The sequence below is a fragment of the Lipophrys pholis genome (genome assembly GCF_963383615.2).
Source record: "Lipophrys pholis genome assembly, chromosome: 12".
Lineage (NCBI taxonomy): Eukaryota > Metazoa > Chordata > Actinopteri > Blenniiformes > Blenniidae > Lipophrys > Lipophrys pholis.
In genome coordinates, this window is record NC_137641.1 from 19,044,772 (window position 1) to 19,063,031 (window position 18,260).

The following is an 18,260-nucleotide window of genomic DNA, read 5'->3' on the forward strand; positions in this document are numbered from 1 at the left end:
AATGTATTTATATAGCGGCCTTCAGACACAAGGCAATTCACATTGCGTTACAAGGAAATAAAGGAAACACATAAAAAAAAAGGCAATGAAGAATCTTAATCTTATAAACAGAATCAGAAAAAAGAATAAGAAATACATTGGTGATTGAGAACAGCATAGAATAAAGTAAAAGCTGTGTTAAGATAAATGTAATAAAATAAGTAAAATCGATTGTTTAATGGAAAGCCTGAGCCAATAGCCAATATAAATGACAAGATAAATCATAAATAATCAAAAATCCAATCAAACAAAAATTATGTCTGTTGACAATAGATACATTAAAGCAATATAAAGCTTGATAAAAGAAGCAGAACCGTGTTTGTTTATACTCCGGCCCGTGCTATGCCTTTAAAGAGCAGCCATTTGGCCACGCCCTCTCTGTTTTAATGAATGGACGTGGTGCCCTCTAGTAACTACACTGAGCGCTGCACCTTTAAAAGCGCCTCTTTTGTCCCTCGCGGGCTGCCGTCGCCACCCCTCCCACTACACGTCTTCCTGTGCAAACACACGTGGATTTCACTGACGCCAGCCACAAACAACAATAACATGGCAAGCCACGGGCTCACCTACGAAGGTTGCAATTTCTTCAGGCAGCGGCTGGTGCTGTCCACGTTGACCGGGAAACGTGTGAAGATCCGAAACATCCGCTCCAAAGAGGACGAGCCGGGGCTGCGCGGTAAGTTGGTGGCGTCGCAGTTAGCTCGGAGGCTAACGAGCGGCTAGCTGCTACGCAGTTGGGAGTGTGTTTAAGCTGGGCGGCATATGAGGGAGAAGAGATGGGACAGTAGTGGTAAAAGAAGACGAGCATAATCTCATGTCACCAAACAAAGCTGTGCTGGTGATAAAGTTGTTTGTAGCCCCCAAGTTAGGTTGTTTTTATTAGTTTAGTAGCATTTTCTTTAGACACATTTTGTGGATTGTCTCAACTTCTCTCACTCGTCTGAAACACGTGTGATCAATCGGGGTCAATCAGGACTAGATTAGACAAAGTGGAACTAGTTCACCTAAATCGTGTTGGAAAGATTCGGTATTAATGATTGTGTATCTCTCCCTGAAGTTATTTTCTGTGTCTTTTTCAGATTTTGAAGCCAGCTTCGTCAGACTGTTGGACAAAGTGACCAATGGCTCCAGAATAGAGATTAACCAAACAGGTGAGTGCAATAAGAAGACAGTGATTATAGTATAGAGATTTATATAATGCCTGTGTTCAGATTGAAGGGAACAGGGTTTCTTTGATTTCAGGAACATTGTCACAGTGGCACAAGGTGCTGGAAGATAATACTTTTTGTGTCTTTTTGTTTTGTTTTTCTTTTTCGAAAAATACATGATTGTACTAAAATGTTAATGCGTAGGTGATTTATAACTGGTTTGAGGTGCACAATTGAAAATATGGTTGTCACACCCCACAATATTATACCTTAATAGAACAGCTAAATGAAACAATACTTGATCATTTGTAAAAAGTTTTTGGGAGGTACTTGCACTCCTGCTTTGCTTTAGTCACAGTTATAATATAAGTCATAATATTTATAATCCTTAACCAAATTTACTTGTTCCCACAGATTTTCAGCAATCGTTCATGGTAATGAATTGTACATTTGAATGCTGCAAGGAATGATGTCTTTTTGAATAGAGTTCTGTCCTAGATCAAAATGATCCAGGGCATGTTAAATATGATTAACAGTGCTGTTTAGCTGAAATTGAAATTAAATACACAAGCAAAATACAGAGATTACGAAGTACAGAAAAATCTGCTTCTGTACTTCATATGATCAGTAGAACAAATTTCAGCTGTTTAAATGTTTTAGCAGTTTTATTTCTAATCTGCATTGAGAATTATTTATAATGCATCCCAAATTAATGAATTCTTGATTAATCTAGAGCATTTTAGTTGTATTTGGCTTGACAATATAGGCATCAGTAGTTTTGAGAACCCCAGTGGATGATTAAAAATGTAATATACATATTCATGGAGCTTTCAGTGGATTATAGCCTGCATTATTAAAAAAAATTGTTTTCCCGGCTACATGACTGTAAAGCTCGGTACCGTGCCTTGCCCTTTGAAACATCTTTTCTTATGATGCAGACTCGTCTTCTCTTATTTATTATTTACAGGTACTGTGTTATTCTACCAGCCCGGCCTGTTGTATGGAGGCTCTGTGGAACATGACTGTAACCCTCAGCGGTCCATTGGGTATTATCTGGAGGCGCTGCTTATGCTGGCCCCGTTCATGAAGACCTCTCTGAAAGCAACTTTGAGAGGAGTCACCAACGACCCCACAGATCCAACGGTGAGCACACATTCGTCGATACAATCAATGTTTTTTCTGAAGGTTGGTGCTCGTTTGGTCCTTTTGGTACATTCTCGTCAATGCAGTGGAACCACACATGATTACATTCAGTGCTACTGAGTCATGTTTTTGTTTTTAAAAAAATGGTCAACGGCCCCCGGTGGTTAAGGCCACACTGCCCACTTGAATGGTTTGTTAGTCTTTGTATCTACAAACTTTACAAAGTTTTTTTGTTTAGTTTTCTCCTTCAGTTAGCATATTAAGTTGACTTGAGAATGTTTTTGGAAAGCTGTTCTGATCGACTCTTTGCTCTTTTTCTTTTCTTTTTTTTAATCTTTGTCTGAGTTTGTTTTACCTGTAGGTTAGGTAAGGTAATAACAGACTCTGCAGTGTTTTGTTTTGGTGTGACGTGTGTTGGTTTACCCTCTTTAAGACTATAATTATATTTACCCCGGCTTTGATTTTCTTGGTTGCAACTTTGTCAGACGTGCCTCTGACCCTTGCGAGCAAACTTCAACTTTTGAATATCTCTGTTATTGAGCATTACTGTGTGTTTCTCACTGTGTATGTTCCAAATATGTGGCATGATCGTCACACTGCAGAAGTCCTGAAGTGGGTTTTTTTTTGTTGTTTTTTTTGCTTTTTGTGTACATCATAAATGCTGTGGGATTTATTGTTATGAAAAGTACTCATGCTTTTTGCGGAATGAGTAAAGATGTTAATAATTATGGGTGATGTTAATGAAACCAACTGAAATAAGCAGTAATTAATATAAATTGATGAGGTTAGAGAGCAGTATTCTCATGGAAACTGTAATCTCTCTTTTTGAAGCTCTTTGTCCACTGAAAGCTTCTCCCTTGTTCTTTTATATTGTCGTTGCCATTTTAAAACCCTGAAAATGCTTTGAGATTTGTTTAAAGATTAAACCCTCAATCTCTTTTCTGTGCAGGTGGATCTGCTGAAGTCCACCGCCCTCCCTCTGATGAAGAACTTTGGGATTGAAGGGGAGGGGCTTGATCTCAAGGTGATCACACTGCAATTACCTTTGGGAAATAAAAATAGTTTTGTTTTCTGGGAAGACACACAAATATTGTGTTGTGCAAGTGAAAAGAATCATGTTTTTCAATGCTGCTGCTCCCTCAGGTGGTGAAGAGAGGAATGGCTCCAGGTGGGGGTGGAGAAGTGGCGTTCACATGTCCTGTCCGCAGGACGATCAGACCCATCCAGCTGACTGATCCAGGCAAGATCAAGAGGATCCGAGGCGTAGCGTATCCTTCTGAGGATTGAACTGATGTCGAACTCGTGCCTGCATTCTTCATTATTGAAGCTCCTTGACTTTCGAAATGCAGATATTCTGCTCGAGTTTCTCCTCAGATGGCCAACAGGATCGTGGACTCGGCCAGAGGCGTCCTTAACCAGTTCATTCCAGACATCTACATCTATACCGACCACATGAAAGGACCCAACTCTGGAAAGTGGGTGTCTCAGGTTTTTCATGCACTTGTGTTTCTCTCTACACACGATCATGGTCGGACGATTTAACAGTTGTTGGTTACCCGCAGGTCTCCGGGTTTTGGACTGACTCTGGTAGCAGAGACGCTGAACGGCTGCTTCCTCAGTGCGGAGATGTCGTCTACCCCGCAGGGCCAAGGGGAACCCATACTGCCAGAGGAACTCGGCAGCAATTGTGCCAAACTGCTTTTGGAGGAGATATATCGGGTAAAACACACTTCCACTCTCATCAGTGTTTCTGTTTTAAAAAGAATCCTTCAATATAAGATCATTTCTTTCTTCCATGTCCTGGTTGAATGCAAATTTCAAAGTATTTTCTCTCTCTCAGCGATGACCCAGCAGCTTCAGAAATATCACCAAATGATTTTGTCTCTACTAAAACGGCCTCATTTCTTTAAACTGTTAGGCATGCTTTTTATCCGACAAAGGATTTACTATATAAAGTTTTGTTGGTTTATTTTAAATTGTCCAATAGTAAAAAAAAGCTTTTTTGTTTTGTGGTTTTTTTTGAAAGAGACTAAATCAAACAAGTCTGGCTTTGTAAGCAGAAGTCTTTACCCTACTATTGTCCACTTTGCATGTTTATGCTTCAGTGGCTCTTAACACTGCAGCCTACTGAGATCCTTTTCACCAGCTCACCCATCTAGAAATCACCTGACAGTCATGGCATCTGTCAACGATCAGGGCTGGTCTTATTTGCACAAGTCAAATAGACAATGTGTCTTTCAGCCTGTGTTCACCTCCATAGTAGTTGTCAAAGTAAGTTAAAAGTAAATTTCTATATTTCAAACGTGAACCGTGTGAAGACTTGTGTGCTTCTCCAGCAGTATCCTTCAAACACCAACGGCTCAAGCAATGAGGAAGGAGGGAGCTTTCTGCAATATGAGCCAGTGCTCTTTATTTGCAGATCTTTGTGTGAGTTCCTTCCAGTTAAAAATAACAGAGTGAGACAAAAGGGAGTCTGGCTGTATAAAGTTGCTAAAGCTCCTTTTTAAACTAATAGTGATGAAACCACTCTCCTTGCAGCGCCTCTGACTTGAGTACAAAGTGGAATGAAAACTGTGCATTCCTACAAGAGTTGGAAATTTGTTCCTAGACTTCATTTCTAAAACTGCAACTGCAGTGATGCCTGCCTCATTTACTAAGACTTTGTATTTTCAAGATCAGGGCAATACAATTCTTATTACAATACAGGGGCCATTTGCTCGTACTGTACACAATAAATTAAGGATTTTCAAATGTAGTCTTGGGATACTCTGTTTCTGTCATATCTAACCTTGCCAGGTTTTTAAACAACAAGCAGAGAAATAATGACTCCCACTATAGTGGTGATTGTTAACTGACGTGGAGATAAAAATCTGTGTGGCTCCTTCTTCTCACACTCAAGTAGGTAGTTGTATGTGTTTGTACATACGCTAACTGAACATGATGGGCCACCGGAATATTGCAGAATATATAGTGACATTTAGACTTTTTCTGTGTGTAAAAAAAGAAAAAAGTTGAAGTTTTGAGTAAAATGCAGCTAATATAGCATAAAAAGAAATTATTCTCTCTACACATCTGCATTTGCAGGTCATTTTGACTTCATCATTAAACTGTGTGGATCCTGGAATATTCTATGAAACTGTAGCTTGTTCAAACTGCATCCAGTTTTATGTCAATGGATTTGAAAAGTACACTCTTATTTCATGACGTGGTTTGTCGCTGGTCATTGACTGTAGTCCTCGAATCCAGACCACCACTGAGCTGAAGGTGCTATATGTAGGTCTCAAAATCAATCAAGCCTTTTTTTTTTTTTTTTTTTTTTTTTTTTGCAATATTTGAAAGAAAAGGTTGTCGTGCCTTTCTTTTTTGTCTTGCACTTTCACAACTGTTATATTAGATTTGTAATAATGGTGGGCATAAAGGGGGAGAATATTAAGGTGGTAACTTATTGTTAATTATTTGGAACATCAAGTTAATGTAAACAATAAAAAGTTACGAGACTGCTGAACTACATAGTCAAACAATGGAAAGAGTATATTACTGAATTGATTCTTGATGCATAATGTCAAGATTCATAACGTATGCAAATTATACAATTATCAAAAGTTAGCCCCAACATTTAAAATAAAATAAAAATCTGCCATCAATATCAAAGCGTTGCGATGAATTTGTATTTCAGTAACTTTTGGCTCGTGTGCTTGATGTTAAAGCGAAAGTAGAACTTGGTTAGAATTGAATCTTAGAAATGTTTCCAGCAGACGACAATCGCTGAGAGTCAATACTTGACCTGACAACGTGACGGAGGCCGGAGAGTCTGTGTGCTGCCTGTCGCTGGAAGCTGAATTCTTGGGCAATACCTGACATACACTGCCAGGATGCATTCTAGTTCATCTGCTGGCCTTGTTTACTCGCATTCCCCGGTAATGAGTTTGTCTGCAGTTCAGCTCAGAAAGTGTTTGTGGTCAGAGACGCAGTCTAGGAAGGCGTTGTAGAGCATTTCCATTCCGATTCTGGTAGAATTGCATCTTGAATTGTTGCAGTTAATGCTGCAGGTCAGAGAAGTATGTCTACGGGTTGGTATTTCATGAATGGCGTGAGAATGAGGCATTTCTGCCATTTTTGTTTTGTTTATTCTCACTTAAGGATGAACAGTTAAATTTGGTGGTTGACTATGAACTGGTAAAGGTCATTTTAACCCAACATCAGATCCTTGGCTGCCAGCAGCATTCAGGGTAAGTGTTGTGTATACATATACACTAAAAGTTAAACTGATTACATTGTAGTGGTGAAAGTTCAATCACTGCGATGTCTCAAAACCTGACGTCATGATCAGACTCAGGAGTCTACAGGAGTTCTCCTCGAGGCAGCATCGGCTTCAGACTGGGGGACGACGATATTAGTTCCCCTGAGACATGTTGGTAGTGTTCCATAACTGCAGGACCTTACAAGGTTTAATTTGTCTTCAAACATTTTGGCCTTCACAGTGATTGTTGGAACATGTATTTTCTTCTCCATATATGCTGAACTTACTTTACTCAGCTGTCAGAAAGAAGCTTGGGCACGGGTTTGACACTTTTGATAAATTTGCTATTGGAGTGTGAAACTGTAGATTCAGTGCGACCTCACACGCCTGGCGACGCCCTTTAATCTGTCTCCATAGTCTCTAAGTTTACTCACACCAGCAACCTTAAAGAATCAGATGTGTGTTTTTTTTTTTTTTTAGTTTTGCTAGTTGGAAAAAACGATTTTTAAAATACAATAATCTCTACATGATCACATATCTTGTTTCGTTGGAGGTAAATGTAGAGGAGTCCATCAAGCTTCTCCAACCTTATTGATTTCATCAATGTTCATATGAATGTTTATTTAATTAAATTTTTTAAACACAGTGGGACACATTACAAATTGATAATATAAGCACATTCTAATATAATCAGTTTTTGTTCTGTTTGGTCATTCATCTGTATTTCTGCTTGTTACTCAACATGGGTGATGAAGCTGTTTTTCCTCAAACAAGCTTGATGAATTAGGAATTCTCAAGTGGCGATATTTGTGCCCACAGGGAGGAAAGAAAAAGCTCATGACATTTTATTTCCACTTCTTTCCAGCCGAGGAGTGTGACCAGCGTAAACCTCAAAGAAGCAGAGTTGGCCGTTTCAGTGCACGAAAAGCCACTTGAAGAGAAAATGTACGATGCGATTGTGTGACTCGTGTTTGCCTCCACATGGCTCTGCCTCTCCGCTCCCTCTCCTCTCACAGGAACCATGTGAGTCCAGTTAGCTGGTCAGGGTAGTGCTGATTAACTCTGAAAGACCAATATTGTTGGACGTGTCCTCTTGACTCCCAAGCAGCAGAGCTTAAAGTTTTTGTTTTTTTTTAAATGCTGCTTCGACGGCTGATAGAAGTGCGAGTCGTAGAAAACTGGCAAGAAACTAAAGATTTTCCTTGCACGCGTGGAGCAGTGGGATTGGATGAATATTGGAGCCGGGAAGAGAAAAGATGAGGCGACAGTGGCATGGATGTGCAACTTGTGTCGAGGAATGGCCCATTTTGTAAATCTGTTCGATCCGCATCAAAGAGCAGGGTTGCTGTGTGTATGTGTAAGACTGTTTGCTTTATGGTTAATCAGTACTGCCGTCGAGTAGTAAACCAAAGCTCCACCGTGGTCATTTTGTATTTGGGGTCAACGTTAACGGAGGACATGATGTTGGTACTCAAGCTTTACTTTTTTTTTTTTTTTTAAAAAGACATGCTGATTGTTCCAAATTGTATTTAAAGGCGTATTGTAGTTATGCTACAGATCAGTCTTGTCTCCTAGTCTGTTTTTTGTACCTTTTCAGTGACGTCAAATTGCAGTATTTTTTGGGGCAATGCTGAACTACCTGTATTTAAACATATCGACACAATATTTGATCTCTCGTGTCGATGTCTTCAAGAACTATGGAAATTAAGTCTGTACATGCGTAGAAATGAACTTTTTTTTTTTTTTTTTTTTTCTTCTTCTTCTCGTTTGGCTTGTTTCTTTAATCTTCAACTTGAAATTTCAGTTAGTTTTTGTTGTTTCAGTTAAATGATTGAAGGGACTTTTGCGTAAGGCCTTGTGCTCATCAGCCCGCCTCAGGGGGATTGTCTTTAAGAGACGGGAAGTGAAACCAACGGTGAGAAGCGGGGTTAATGTTTCGTATTTCTTCTGTCATGAAGTGAACAGGCAGAACAATTGAAGTAGTTTTTGCTCTTTTTCTTCACGTCGGCATCTTAAGAAGGTAAGCTACTCCATTTAAAAACACCATTTTTGAAAATCTGAGGAAATATGTTAATAAGACGTGTTCATCCTAGTTTTCTTTTTGTTTTTTTTAATAAATATTTAGATTTGAATCGCTTAAATTTATGGAAATCTAAAGTTCATTTGGAGAATCAATTCAGTCTCCATGTTTTCCACAACAAATACAATGCAGCCATAGTTTGAGTGATATGATTATGTAATTGAATCATAATTCTGCTGACAAGCTGCATGACTGAGCCACATGAGTGCTCTGCTGAACAGGGTGGGTTTGTTGTATTGTCTAGCTACTCTCTTCTTTTCCGACGGCTGCTCTTGTTCCTGCATATCAGAAAGTCCCACCAAGTTGTACTGGAGTTATTCGAGCTTAAAAGGATCCTCCCGGGTGGGTCCAGCTGTGCGTCAAACCCTTCATGTGGGTTGCAAAATTGCACACAGTTCATGTGGTGTAACATCTGTGGTATGTAGAGAGTGGATCGTCTGTCTGCCAAATATCTCATTTGTTTAGAAAGTGGGGAGCCGATAGTGATTAGAAATTCAGGGGGAGCAGAGAAATGGAGCATCGAGAAGCGTCTGTCATGATTGGACCGAGCTGAATACCTGCTGCCTGCTTTGTTCAGTAACCTTTAAAAACAGTGTTGGTCATGATTCACAACGAAAATGCAAGTGAACGTGTTTTGTGGTGCTTCTTTGTTTTTAATTTGCGTTGGGTTCAAAGGCTGTCTGTATTTAACATGAAGGGGTCAATACCTGGTCATGGTGTTGATTTCCTAAAAATCTCCACCTCTGACGTAGTTCGAGTGTTTTTGTTTCTGACAAGCACAACCTCTCAGATTTTTTTTTTTTTATCTTCTGTTTTTAGGGTGGCTGCGTGGATTCGACCAATCAGAGCCTGGCACTGCTCTTGATGACCCTTGGCCAACAGGATGTGTCGAAGGTTTTACTTGGACCCCTTTCACCATACACGTAAGTGACCGTCACACATCTGCAGCTCGTGTCTAGTTTTCAAACTAAACTGTAGATTATTTACAAGTTAATGCACTGATGACCAAAGTGGAACTCGGTCAACCCAGCATTTAGTTGCTATTCTAGCAACAACAGAGGTGTTGATGAACTCGATCAGAGGTGGGCTCCTCCAACGTGGTTTGTGATCAGGTTTTCCACAGAGCTTTATTTTGACATTTTCATTAGATTCACCATCAGTTTACATAACTTTTTGAAAAAACTGGAAACAGACATTTTTTTTTTGCTGTTTATTTACTCAAGAGTCCCAATCGCTTACAAAGTACAACGCTTTCCAAAAGCCTCTGTCTGAACAAGCTTTCTGACATGCGCAGTACTGCTTATGCAGTCAATACTTTTCTGCACACATGCGAGCAGGTCGACAACAATGACGATGGCAGTGCAGCGTTTTACGTTTCTCATTCAGAGATTGTTCTTGAAACATTTGCACTTGTTACTTTTCCCTCCAAAAATGGAACAAAAATAATTTCTAGCAGATTGTCCTTGTGTGAGTGGGACCTCAGGTGTGTTGGAGCAGAAAGACATTACGCCAGTTTACACACTAAAATCTAATTTCTGGAGTTACAGGATGTTAAAGTCGTATGAAAAAGCATAATGTGATGTATGTTAGATAACGGCTGTTACTGGATTGATACATTTGGATATATTTGGATACTTTTTAATCTGACTCTTATGTTTTCTTAACATAAAAAAAGAACTACATGATGTAAAAGAATAAGTGAGACAAGGATGTGAATGAAAAACAAAACAAGATCATGATGGATGAAATTAAAAACTGAATTTTTTGAGGATTGAAGAAAGTTTATGTAAATACTCAATAAGATATCCACTGAGTGACAAACATGTAAACCAGGTTGTTTTTTTTTCCCAATTATTGCATTAGTGCATGTAAATGTGTCACATTAAATTACTGGAGATCTTAAAACTGCTAGTTGTTAGTTATGGTCACTTAAACAGGCTCATTGAAAACAAAACTGTGACCCACCGGGATCAGATTGTCCACCGCTGCTGTTGATGGTTGGTTATTTATTAATCTGTCTAACAGAAAATGACAGCATTCTTTAAATGTCCAGTCTACATAGATAAAACGACAAAGTCAATCTGTGTCGTTTCAGTCTTAACAGGTCATCTTTGAAATGTTGTTTTCATCAGGACTCTGCCTGTGTTCGTACGATTTATATCATCACTCTGAGTTCACACTGAGGTCAAAAATTCTGCTTTAAAATATTCAGTCAAATGAACTCTACAGCTACAATCATGACCTGCGATTAAACCATTTTTAATGTCAAGTTGGAAAAACAAAATAAACTCCTGAAACTCAATGTCTAATATGTTTGTGTTGATGAACCAGGAGCGAACTATGAACTGTCCATTTTCAGTTATCATGGTACCGGTGCTGTGTCCCTCTCAAGTACAGTACTATGATAACTGAAGATTGGCAGTGCCATCTCAATACACGCTTCACTGTGCTCGGTTAATATGACAAAGAAGATGATGAACAAATTGTTTTGGTTTTTTTCCCTGTCAATGCTGTGTGTTTGGGTTCTCAGAAGAGTCACCAGAGTTAACAGAAGAGCAAATGATTGTTTTCTTGGCAGGATTCAAATACCAGTCACTTAAAAGAAAAACACCCAAAAACCTGGTACCATCTGCTGGATAACGCTGGTATTGCATGTTATTGGACATACTTAAACTTGGAAATATTGACAAGAAAGAAACTTCATCACATTTGGAATAAATTAGGTTTTGTACCTGCAATTTCTGCTCCAGGGCATTAAAATGTCAATTTGTCCTCACACCTAAGGTTATATGAATAAAAAAAGGAACATCCTTTGTTTAAATGTTCAAAGTTAATGCTGTCACAGGGTTCATCCCTGAATGTGTATTTTTGATTTTGAAAATGAAAAAAGATGTAGAGACCTCAAACACCTGGACTCCTGTCTTGTTTTATTTAATGTGATGTTGCGTGCAATAAAATGAGCAATGACAAATCTTTCACTGTCTTTGCAGAATCGAGTTCCTGAGACACATTAGAGACTTTTTCCAGATTATGTTTAAGGTCGAGGTCCAGAAACCTTTAGAAGATGAGCGGAAAGGAGGAGACAAAGTGCTGATGACCTGTGTAGGAGCTGGATACAGCAACATCAACAAAACCCTGAAATAAAGTTTTTGTATGTATAATTGTCATCTCTGTGGTGTTTACAACATTTGCATCATGTATAGAATGAGTTTATCTGCATTCATCAGTTAAGACTGACATGTAACTGTAGTACTGATGTCAAAGAAGAGTCGAATATAAGCAAATGAAAATCAAATATTAAACTGGTTTATCTGGTTTGAGTCGGTACAAGTGAACATGAGCCAAAAGGTGAAGTAAGCTAGAGACAAGTTGCTCATCTGCCTTGCAGGGAAAGCAAAGACACAATTCAGCCTCGAACATGTATTTAGACTGTGCAAACCACTAGTTTGTCACTTCAGTTTATTCATATACATTCACTGGATTAATATTACTAAAATAAAGATTTCACTTTTTAAGGTTTTATCCTGTCAAACCAATTTAGTACCTTTGTGGAAAATATTTACTAATACAGAGATTACATGATTGCTAAGGCCAGAAAAAAAATGTTGGATTAGTTTGGTCATTAAATCAGAAATTACAGAAAGTGAAGGAAAAATGTGTTAAGTAAAAAAAGTGACAGTCTAAAATTCTGCATTCTCAAGAAGACGTCAACAATTTTGGCCTTAAGAGCTGAAATTGGCTGTGATCACAAACTTCAAAGTATTTTCAGGCGGTAAACTCCAAACCACCATTGTAGTTGATTATTAATACATGGTGCTGTAGAGGACTTTGTCTTTGGTCACCAACAGATGTTATTTTAGTAATGCAGCTGCATTTGACAGCACAGGATTTGGGCGGAGTTAGTCATCTTGGCCACATAGATGCTTCAGGGCGTCGCCATAATTGCCAGACACTTCAGACTGAAACACAGAGGCAGGAAATCATGTTAGCAGTGGACATGTCATATACAGATCTTTAGATATTATGGAATAAAATGAGTAACCGCTATGCAGGCAATCTAGACGAGGCTCAAAATTATAACATTGAAAATTTGTCATTTTGTTTTTTTACATTCAAGTTTGATAATCGAGAACATCTGGTCCAATGAATTACTGATTTTTTCTGATTTTCTATTTTTGATTTCCATAAACTAAAGAACAAGAAAAATGGTATATTGAATAGTTCCTTCTAGAATAAATCTTAAGCACATGGGAGCATCAGTCTTTGAGGTGAGCGTGAAGCGGCTTGAAAGGTGCAGTGTTGACTGTAAACCCTCTGTGCGTGTGTGTGTGTACGTGTACAGACCTCTAACTGGGAGTAGAGTGTGTATCCAAACAGCTTCTTGTACTCTGCTCTGATGTCCAACAAGTCGATCTCTGAGCGACTAACAATGATCCTGGTGAGAGTGGACTCAGTGGTGCCTGCTCCCTGGACAAAAGCAGTTTGAGAAACATTCTAAGTCAATAGCTGCTCCTCACACATTCTGCTGTAACGGCTGTTTCTGGATCTGCAGTTGCACGTTTGGCTTTGTTTAGTGTCTCCCCCCCCCCCATCTATTGACACATTTCCACCACAGAAGCCCATTTCAGTTAAAGCAGCAGCAATAAAACCTGGCTTAACATTCCCTTCCACACAGGTGGTGATTGATACGGTCCGCTTTAGATAAAGAGGATGCAGTGCAAGCAAACAACATGCAGGCTGTTTAGAGCCCCTCTCTCTGGGCTGCGGCTTTTGGAGACAAAAAAATGTGGGGAAAATACTAGTATAAGGTGATTTATTTTTGTGAGAACATCTACATTAAATAGTTTTTTTAATCCGTATATTATTTTGAATTACATAACTAAAAACATCACAGTTATACAAAGCTTTAAGTTTCACTTCACACGCAAGTGAATTAATTAACATTGGAGTGAAGTGTGATACCACTGATCTCATCAATATAATACCAATTAAAGCCATAGGCTGTACTGTTGATACAAACATGTTTCTAGTGATTCTTAAACATACAGAAATAAAACTAATTACCTTCATGCTCTTGAAAAGCTTCTCAGCCATATACACAGGGACACTCTTCACACACTTTACTGCACAGATAAAACAGGTGAAATGGATCATGGACTTGAAACACCAATTAAAAAAAACAAACTGGCATCTTTTTTTTTTTTTTTTTAAATTTCCTCACCAACAGCCACAAGCAGTTCCTCCAGGCTTCCAGACATCTCGCTCTCGATGCTCTCCTGCAGAGTCTTCTTGCCGATAGTTTTGTACTCAACCAGAGCTGTGAGACAGAAAGAATATAGATGCAGAGAAAATAAGATTCTTTTGACTGAGTATTGTGACTGAATATTAAAAAAAAAAAAAAACTTCAGAGCTGCCATGTTGTGGCCTTTCTCTTTTAATTTACAACAACATGCCAGAGGTCAACCCACTTTGTCGAAGCTGCGGAACGCTCCGATGGCACAGGATGTCGATGAACTGCGCCTCATCGGTCCCCCACTTCTTCTCCCCAGCCTCATACAGCGCCTGTGTGGAATGAGAGGGGACACCGATGCACATAGCAAACGATTCACAGCGAATCATTTAAAATTTTATATACTGGTGAACATGTGCTTCCCCACTGACAGCTGTCGAGAGAAGATTCTGATGTCAAGGACATGAGCAGTGAAACAAGTTCAGGCTTGCTACTGAGGAGTGTTGAAAGCGGTGAGATCTCATTTTCCACTATATTTAACCCTTTACTGTGAAAGGGATGTCCCATATTTAGAGAATTCTGCATTTATTCTCCTTTTTCTTTCACATTATGTTTGGATTATGATGCGTGATCAAATAGTTGTGCTAAACATTATCTGATGAATGCTTTAAATCATACATTCTAGTCAGTTTGAGTACTTTTTATTTTTTGCTGTTACTCAGCAGTATATAGGATTGGACATAAGGACTGTGGAACATTTCACATGTATCTAGAAGATTTATCCCACTTGTCCAAAAGAGTGACTTTTGCATGGAAAACAAAAACTGACCACACAATGAGTGATTCACATGGAAGGAGCACACATACCTTAGCGTCGGCTTTCGCTTTGGCATTGTCCACATGGGTGCTCTCATCTCTTTTCCCCTTTGAGAACAAAAATGAAAACATTGAGAAAATCCCAGTGGCTCCAGACCTCTGGTTACAACAGGAAGGAACTAGTTACGACTCCAGTGCAAGTTGTAATGACTCGCTGTTGTGTCCATTCTGAACACTTGACCTAATAGTTGAGTGTCAAGATACCACAAAATATACAGAAATTTCACTGCTATCCCTTCATCTGATGGCTGATTTAGATTGTATGTATGTCTGCAAAGTTTTCTGCGACATTTGCTTCCAGAAAAATGAAACTATCTTTTATGTGGACATCGACTCGAGGTGTTTGATTCTGCATTTTCTGGGGGTAAGTTAGGAATGTTCACATAAGTCTCACTACACTGAGAGTCTGAATTTCATTTGTTGAGAATGCACAGTATCTCAATGCGCATCGCTGTTTTTCATGAGAACACGATACCTCGGCCAGGATGAGAAGACCTTTGCCGTAATCTCCCGACACCTCCGACTGCAGATCCTTAATCATCGCTCGTCCCGTCTCTGACAGGAAACAGCAAAGTGCACATCACTTCACAAGCACCTGGACGAATTACACCCTTAACGGCCGCCGACTGGTTGACAGGAACTTTATCAGCAGTGAGATTACAGACACACAATGCTGAAGTTACCCACCAGCCAGGTATGTTTCAGATATGGCCTTAATCTGCCTGTTAGATCTCGAGGCAAAGATTTCTGTCAGCGTACTCTCAGTGGTTCCTGCACCCTGAACACGAAAAGACAAAATATGTAAACAAGTGATTGATATTGTAACGGGAATACCATGTAACACAAGTACATTGAAGCTGACTGACGAGGTAAACGTCTTGAAATATTTCAACTTATAAGCCTAAATCTAATATATATGCCAGCTGTATTGTACTTACGAAGTCATGGAAAATCTTTAGCATTGTTTTCTCATGTTTTGAGACGTGCCTGTGTAGTAAAATTACAAGACTCGAATTTTGACATAATTTTCTTGTGATTTCAAATATTTTTTCATCATAACCACATAATGTTGTTTTAATAACATATTTGACATCAGCAGAAGTTTCTTTCACAAACCTTGATGGCGTTGATAACTTCATGGCAGTCGTAGACAGCTGGAGCCTTCACCAAGGCGACTAACAGGTCTTCAAAGTCTCCGTGAGTGTCGCCCTCCAGGTCATCTACTAATTTCTGAATGAAGGGGAAACAAATCTTCACGTCAACATAAACAATCTCACTTTAAGAGTCTCTGTTCGTTCCAGTAACATTCAATCAACATTTTACTGTGTGAATGCTCTTTACCCTTCCTGCGGCTTTCTCATAAGCCCGAGCTATAAGCTGACGCTGAGCATTGCTGCTCTTAGTCAACACCTCGATCAGGGTCTTTTCTGTTGTACCTACAGAAAATGACAACGGTCACACTGAGTAATCAGAGCCACGTGCATTATACCTCAAGTAAAAGGTACATGATGTGCCTATTCAGTTCAAACTTGACCAAAGTGTTTTACATATTCAACAGATATAAAATTTAAACTCCTGTGCTGATAAGAAGAACTCATTGGCTTACCAAGACCTTCCACTGCTTTCCTGAGAGCAGCCACATCCTCTTCCACCTTGAAATTTAACTTATCCCTCACAGTTCCTCTGGTATTGGACTGATCAACACATGAGCACACAAAAGTCACACATTATGCCAAACAGCAACACCATCCCATATTTACACAATGTGCAGGGTATTATTTGATGCACTATGCTTCTCCTTGTTTTTATAGCAGCAATAAAGCAATAAAAGGCCCGAATGATACTCTACTACTTGGTGAGCACATCCTGCACACAAAATATCCAACTTACATTCACTGTCAAGGAAGAAGGAGAGTCTAAAAGCAGGTCCAGGTCATCCTGAAATAACAGAAACACATATTGGTGTTTCAGATAAGATGAATGATGAGCCTTCAATACAGAAATGCATCACTTTCACAGACTTCACTACTCACCCACACAGACATGATTTCGGTTGAAGAGAAGAGTGTAAAACTAGAGAAAACAAAGAGAAAACACAATAAATAACTGTGAAACGATGTCTAAACTTCTGGTTTCTGGTTGTTGTTGGTGTTTTTTATTTTGGCTCTCTGCCCCGTCATCAAATAGTTCGAGTAAAGTGAAAAGAGTTTTGGGCATCCACACAGAAATCCTCCAATTATCATCGTCCACGATAGTTACCCAGATCTGACTCTTAACAGTCCAATGATATATGTGGAGTGCAAAAAAAAAACAACAACAAAAAACACCGAAGTTTTACTCCCGTGTCGTCGATAGAAGTCTGACTGGCGCACGAAGCAGAGGTTGTCGACGTTTACGCGCACAGAGGTTGTAATAAAACGTCGGAATGGCTGTGTCTTTAGTCTGAGGGTCTTACCCGCGTGAAGCGAAAGGAGTGATGTCAGGGCAGGAATTTCACAAGAACGAGTCGGGATCGCCGCACCTTTGCGAGAAGCTCAGAGGGAAACGCCCATCGGAGCTGCGGGAAGTTGAATCATCATGAGTGCGTCCTTAAACTCCTCCTCGACGTCTCCATGGCGCACGGCGCAACTGCAGCGCCGCTATTCGCCGCATTACCAAACACTTCTCCACAAGTTACCTCGTCTGATGGAGCAATCTCAACATTTCAAGTTCCACATTCAACAATGTGAAGTTCACGAGTGGTGCAAGAAATATTTACATTGAGAAACGCACCAGCGTTCAAATACTTTCCCGTGTCGTGTATTATGAAGTCAATTACTTCAATAAATGAATGAACAGACAGATGAGCGCCAACAACATTTATCTAGAATCTAGAATCTATCTAAAAAGCTATAATATCATACTTTACACAGTATAACTAATGGCTGAAAAACACACGATTAAAAAAAAAGTTCAAATAGTCAATGTGAATTCAGGAACTATGAATTTAATTAGACGTTGCGACTACATCATTATTATTATGATGATGATAGTTTTTGTAGGATAAGTTTTTTTTTTAGAAGATATTTTTTTTTATAAAAGTTTTGTTTTTGTGTGTAATTGCAGTCTATTACCATTCCAAACTCCTCCAACACTGGAGCCAGGCTGTGTAACCACCTGTCCAATCACCTGACTATCAGCCCATCGAGCGGAACCTTTCGTCAGCTGCTCCTGAAAAGGTACGTTCAATGTAATGATTTGATCTGTGCTTATCTTGAATTCAGAGAAAAGCTTTTGCCTGATGACACCCCTAATCAGCATGAAATGTTTGAATTTAGATTGCCATCTTTTTTCTTTTTTTTTTGATATAGATGCCGAATGGAGTATGAACAACGAGATGCAGCGGCCCGAGGTGACAGAGACACTTGGAAGTTGTTTCCACAAATGTTTCATGATAATATTTGAGATTGTGTAAAATTATAAGGGTGTCTAAAAACGTTTTTCCACCACTGTAAATACATAGTC

At 39.2% G+C, this 18,260-nt stretch overlaps 2 protein-coding genes across 3 annotated transcripts; one reads left to right on the plus strand and one right to left on the minus strand.

Moving 5' to 3' along the window:
• The first annotated feature begins 522 nt into the window (after nucleotides 1-522).
• Nucleotides 523-11,965, plus strand: rcl1 (RNA terminal phosphate cyclase-like 1). The gene is made up of 9 exons (XM_080476253.1): nucleotides 523-715; nucleotides 1,119-1,190; nucleotides 2,155-2,330; nucleotides 3,280-3,354; nucleotides 3,474-3,598; nucleotides 3,680-3,805; nucleotides 3,893-4,049; nucleotides 9,470-9,573; nucleotides 11,641-11,965. The coding sequence occupies exons 1-9, from the start codon at nucleotides 586-588 to the stop codon at nucleotides 11,792-11,794; spliced, it is 1,119 nt and encodes a 372-aa protein (XP_080332379.1). The 5' UTR covers nucleotides 523-585; the 3' UTR covers nucleotides 11,795-11,965.
• Nucleotides 11,966-12,092: 127 nt separating this feature from the next.
• Nucleotides 12,093-17,424, minus strand: anxa3b (annexin A3b). 2 transcript variants are annotated; one of them, XM_080476254.1, is made up of 14 exons: nucleotides 17,212-17,424; nucleotides 16,790-16,829; nucleotides 16,647-16,694; nucleotides 16,363-16,450; nucleotides 16,098-16,192; nucleotides 15,873-15,986; nucleotides 15,444-15,534; nucleotides 15,232-15,311; nucleotides 14,748-14,804; nucleotides 14,119-14,212; nucleotides 13,872-13,967; nucleotides 13,715-13,773; nucleotides 12,995-13,117; nucleotides 12,093-12,609 (listed from the first exon to the last, which is right to left on the minus strand). In XM_080476254.1, the coding sequence occupies exons 2-14, from the start codon at nucleotides 16,799-16,801 to the stop codon at nucleotides 12,550-12,552; spliced, it is 1,017 nt and encodes a 338-aa protein (XP_080332380.1). In that variant the 5' UTR covers nucleotides 16,802-16,829; nucleotides 17,212-17,424; the 3' UTR covers nucleotides 12,093-12,549. The 2 variants fall into 2 exon arrangements, with proteins under 2 accessions (XP_080332380.1, XP_080332381.1); XM_080476255.1 differs by having other exon boundaries at nucleotides 17,016-17,222.
• Nucleotides 17,425-18,260: the final 836 nt, after the last annotated feature.